Here is a 5,890-nt window from a genome sequence, read left to right on the forward strand (position 1 = left end):
TGCCATATTCCCCCCCCCCCCCCTTCACTTTTCTCCCTCTCCCTTTCCCGGAAAATTCACATCAGATTCGATTCAATCGTCGATCTTTACTAATTCTCCTCGGGAATCCCTCGCCCTCCTCCTTTCAATCCGTGTCTTCTCATTGTAATGTTCCAGATTTTCAAGGTACGACTTTCCAATTTAGATAACTTATGTATCTTTTATCTTTTAAACATGGCTCTTCATGATTTCTGTTCCTCTGTCCCTCGATGTTTTCCTTCATCATAAGAAGATCTCTACTCTTGAATGGGTCTGTGTCTTTTGCTGCTGCTTCTTCTTCATGTAATTTCTGGTTTACTGATGAACTGCTGCAAAGTGGAAGCTTTTTTTTTTTTTTTTCCTGTCTCAGTACGGTCTGAATCATTGTTTTCAGAATTCCCAATATGGTAATTCCATTTCAGATTCCCCTGAACTCAGAGTAATGCTAATTTGGGATTTTTCCTAAAATGGATCCTGGTTTTATTCAATGTCTGTTTCAGAATTTTGGGGTTTTCCTAATTTCCTGGGGGAAAAAAAGCCTTCCTTGACTGGTAGTATTTCAGATTCTTCTTTTCAACTCTGAGCCGTAGGGAGGTATTTTCTCATTACATTTAAGGGGGGGAAAAGTCACCTTTTTAGGGAAATGGGCTGCATCATCTTTTCCTATTTATAAAAAAATAATAATTTATTATCAAACAGCAATAATAATAATAATAATAGTGTTATTATTACTAAAAATTGCTGCATTCTGCAAAAGAAGCTCGTGGAGGGTAATGATTCCTCCTACTATTTTCTGCAGAACTTGTCTCATGTGCCAAACATATCTTGAACAGCTCAAAAACTGTTCATGTTTTTGTCTTTCTGTTATGTGTGGTTAGTGCATGGACAAGAAGATATTTTTTTGTTTCTAGAACCACTGACTGATCCAAACTTTGTTGTTGTTGTTGATTTTGCAGTACTGGGACTGAGTCTGATTAATTAAGCTTCTTGCTTGATTCATAAAACAATGGAGGGAGACATGTTTTCTGGGATGAACAATAATGGGACACAGATGGATGGGAAGGTGCTGCAGACATTCAAGAAGAACTTTGTTCAAGTGCAGAACATCTTGGATCAGAACAGGCTTCTGATAAACGAGATAAACCAGAATCATGAGTCCAAGGTAGCAGACAACCTCAGCAGAAACGTGAGTCTGATCAAAGAGCTCAATAATAACATCAGGAAAGTGGTGGATCTGTATTCCGATCTCTCAACCTCTTTCTCCAAATCCATGGAAGTTTCTTCAGAGGGAGATTCAAGTGGTGCTGTAAAATCAGATGGCAAAGAAGTTGGCCACAAGAGGCTCAGGCCTACTTAGAGAATTAATATCAGAGCTTGTTATTGTGTTCTTAAATTTTGTAATTTTTTTCCCCAAGATATAGAACAAGATTAATTAGAATTAATTTGTAGTTGAAGCTGTGTTTTAGCTTGATTAATAGCTCATTACTGACTCAGATCTTAGATTTCAAATAAGAATGGCTTTTGCAGAATCCCTTTGTGTCACCGTAAGTTTCTATCACTGTGAATTTAATAGAAATGGATCACTTTTCTGCTGTAATAATTTCTGGTACTGTTACCTTGTTCAAAAGGAGTTAAGGAATGAATGGAATAATGTTTTCTTTTTTGTTTTTTTGCCTGGCTTTCATCATGTAAATATGTTATTGAATATACTACATTTTAATTTAATATTCAACTCCATGTGTTACTCAAAATTCTTACTTTAGGCAGGAAGTAAGAATGAGAAATTTTTGGATTCTTTTTTAGGAACATCGCACCTAGCATCTTAAAATAGAAAAAATTGCACTTAAAGCCTCATGTATTCTGAAATTATTTTACAAATTCAAAGGCCTTTTTTGTAAATATATTTCAAAAAGAAAAGATATAAGTGCCCTTAGTAAAAAAGAAAGAGCTTTAGATTTACTATTAATGGACAATTACTTGTTAAAATGTGAATATAATATTATGAATTTATGAACATATAGTTGTAGAAAACTGAACTTGCTATCAAGATAAAGCTTAATTCTAAATATATGAAGTTATAAATTATGGAATTTAACTCGTGTATAGATGAACATATACTTGAGAATATTTAAACTTTAAAATGTAAATTTATGAAGTTGGCTAAGATGTATTTATCAACTCTAAACAAAATTTTTACTACCAATTGTTAATATGTGAATATAAAGTTGCGAATATGTGAATATGTGATTGTAAAAATTTAAACTTGATATTATGATAAATCTTAGTTTTAAACATATATAAAGTCATAAATTATGAACTTTGACTTATGAATAGATGAACCTATACTTATAAATATTCAAACTTTAAGTTATAAATTTATGATTTGTGACTTGTCAACTTTAAATAAGAATTTCACCACTAATGAACAATTATTTATTAATATTTAATCCTAAAATTGTGAATATCTAAACATCTGATTATAAAAATATGAACTTTTATTTGTTCTATTTTCTCACGAAGGATAATTATATCTTTTCTCTCTAAAATATATTTGCAAAGAAAAAAAAAGCATTTGAGTCTGTAGAATAATTTCCGAATACATTAGACTATAAATGCAATTATTTCTCCTCTAAAGGTCCTAGGTGTGATTTTCCTTTCTTTTTTTTAGGATTTGGATTTTCAAGTTGGAAAATCTTGAATATTTTTTAAGCAGAAAGAGAGATAAAGAAAATATATCAACCAAAAATTTTATTCTTTGCATGACTTTTTTCCCCAAAAAATTGTTTAAAAATCAGTTGGAATTTGTGGATGAAAATAAATCGAAAATCAGTCTCAAACTCATCCTCTCAAATATCAATAACCAACAAATGTTGAGGATTTGATTAGCACGAGAGATTAATCTTGAGACAAAGGACCTGTTTTGGGAACACATTTATTAATGTTTTGTAACTTTTCAATTCTAATAATATTGGCTTGTTGAGAATATATATATATATATATATATAGTTAGATAGAAAGAGAGAGAAACACATGGACTTACAAACTGTATGCAACTTTATGGGGATGCCACTTTTCTGTTTTCACTCAAAACAGAAGATGCAGAAGACGGATTTATCCTTTAAAAATAAATTAAAAAAAGGAAAAAAAGATGCGCAAAACGACAATTAGAAGAAGCAAGTAGGGAAGCATCACCGAGGGACAAATCAAACATGATGAAGTAAAAGAAACGTGTGAAGTGGGAATCTACTTTATCCTTTCTTCCTTTTACTTTGTTCCTTTCATTTCCAGCAATTTATTGATTTCCTATCTTGAAAAGTTGCTCATCCTGTGGGGTGGACCCACAATTTGAGATTGATTAAAACATATATAAATTATAAAACTTCATCAATATTAGAAGGTTGGAAATAGAACATCTACATGATATTAAAAAAAAATTAAAAACTCGGGACGGTGATCGTTGCTAGTCGTAAGAGGATTTAAAGGTTAATTTGATTCGATTTTGAGAAAAACTAAACTGAACCAAACTAATTATTCACTGTAATTTAGAATCCATTTAATTTTTGGATAGTTTGATTTAGATTTGCATCAGGTTTAAATTTTTTTTAGATATTCTTCATAAACATTAATATATATTCATATTTATTGATAATTTTTTACTATTAATTAATTATTATTTGCAATGAAAACATCTCTTGAGTACAAAAGAATATTTTTTAACAATTAATTAACATATTTAACTATTAAAAATCAATATATTATATTTAAAACACTTGTTTATAAAATTTAAAAATTATTATAAATAATTATAAATAACATTTAGCTAATTGTAACATATTTTTACTTATGATTTATAAATAACTAAACTAGCCAAAGAGAAAAAATCTTAGAAAAATTTATAAAAATATATATAATAAATATAATAAAACTTGTTTTAGGTTAATTCAATTTTTATGAGCAAAAACTTAAATCAAACCAAACTAATTAGTTGTGCCCAAAAAAAAAAACCAAATCAAACCTCAATAATGATTGGTTTTGATTAGTTTATATCGATTTGATTCAGTTGGATATGATGCAATTAGTTTGTATTAGTTTTAAATATCCTTAGCTGGTCCCCCTTCCTTAACCCCTGATCCGGTCAGTGGTTAGTTGATTTATTAACAATGTTACCTTTTCATGAGTGAGATTTAGAATTTGAACTCGACATGTGACGTTAGTTGTAAATATTAAATTGATAATTACTTTTTTTTTAATAAAAATAGCTCATCCATCCACTCGCAACATAGTAATCCAACTTCTCTTCATTTTATTAATCTCAACACACTGCTCTCATCCCCTCCAATTCTGCCCAATCTCTTGAACCCATTATCATGACAGTCGCCAAACGTTTCTAATTAAGAAAAAGTCCATTAATCCAAGCATTGTCAAAAAAATTCACAATTGGCATCGCATTAATTTCCTTGTTTTCAAGCTGAGATGAATTTAGTACTCAGTAATCATTCCAATCACTTATTTTCTCCACTGTAACCATCTCCACTTACCTTAAAGATGTTGAATTTGTTCTGTTAGGTGACCCGTGAACACTGAAGACAGTGTCCTATTTTTCTTTCATTGAACGGTTTGGTCCCCAGATTTTTGTCTCTTTAATTATAAGTGTTATAGTGAAACTGAACTGCGTTTTGACAAAGTTATTTGGCCATCATTTGATTTTATTTTTTGAAATTGGTTAAGAGAATATAGGAATATAAAAATGATCAGAAGAATTATAACAATCGCGATTTTTTTGACAACTAATCCCTATCCACAGATATTAGAAAAATGATCCTTTGCTATAAGCGTGATGCATTAATTGCTAGGGCTTCAATATTGAGTAGAAGTTGGAATATTTGGATTTTGTCAAACTTGGGGCCTGAATTGGCATACATTGAATCAAACTTAATGCTGAAATACGTAGATGTCATCAGGAGGGCCTACAATGCCTCAAGGTTTTGGAGAGGGATATTGACATATTGTGAATGTGATGCTGCTGAGTTACAATTCAGCAGTAGAAGATCTCACTACTTATGCTGCAAGGGATGGATTTTACGTTACATACTTATCAAGCAATCATCTAATAATGTGACTTTACAGAGTAACTTGTGGGCTGATTTATGGAAGCTCACTCTAAAATGGGTTTTGGTTACACGCCCGTAGACTAGGGCGGTTTGGTTGATTAATCTCCTTCAGGAAATCATCAATTGGTAACAAAGATCATCATTCTGATTAACTTAATCTGGTGGAAGCCGAATCAAGCCATTCATGACAGGGAAGATGGTGGATACTCGTGAGCCGAGACATAACTAAACATCTCAAATCGATCTTGATACAGAAACGTACCTGGGTGAAGCAAAGCACAATATATCAAAACCCAAATTTTGCTTGTGCGTGTTTGAGACAAGCCTTGCTCGGGCCGTCAAATTTTCGTTCTTCAAAATGAGGGATTAATTGTTGTAATCTTTTTATTTATATATATAGTTTTATTTCAACCTTAAAAAAAGAAAAAACTCCACTAGGGGCACCATTTCCGCACTGGTCAACTTCTTCAACACCACACATTTAACTTAGCTTTGATTTGAAGTGTAAACTAAACAGATAACCCTCCTTATAATAAGATCATTCGCCCAAAACAACTCAACCATGAACACCACTTCCCAGTGTTGATTGTCCTGATATTTGAATCCAACATCCAAATTTATTTGTCCGACCAATCTTCTAGCATCAAATTACATCAATCCTTCCCACATCGATGACCATTTTGTAATGCAAATGCGAATAGAAGCTACTCAAGAATCCGAAGCAGGGGATTTAATTTTTTTTTTTTAAAATAGAAAACTCG

At 31.5% G+C, this 5,890-nt stretch overlaps 1 protein-coding gene across 1 annotated transcript; it reads left to right on the forward strand.

Annotated features, from left to right (window-relative positions):
* LOC129293570 (protein ELF4-LIKE 3) lies at positions 1–1,547 on the forward strand. The gene is made up of 2 exons (XM_054931602.1): positions 1–165; positions 975–1,547. Exon 2 carries the CDS (start codon positions 1,025–1,027, stop codon positions 1,373–1,375), a length of 351 nt encoding a protein of 116 aa, XP_054787577.1. The 5' UTR covers positions 1–165; positions 975–1,024; the 3' UTR covers positions 1,376–1,547.
* The last annotated feature ends 4,343 nt before the right edge of the window (positions 1,548–5,890 follow it).

Source organism: Prosopis cineraria, unplaced genomic scaffold (genome assembly GCF_029017545.1).
Source record: "Prosopis cineraria cultivar Desert tree isolate PC_DT_omini unplaced genomic scaffold, ASM2901754v1 PC14, whole genome shotgun sequence".
In the NCBI taxonomy this organism is placed as follows: Eukaryota; Viridiplantae; Streptophyta; class Magnoliopsida; order Fabales; family Fabaceae; genus Prosopis; species Prosopis cineraria.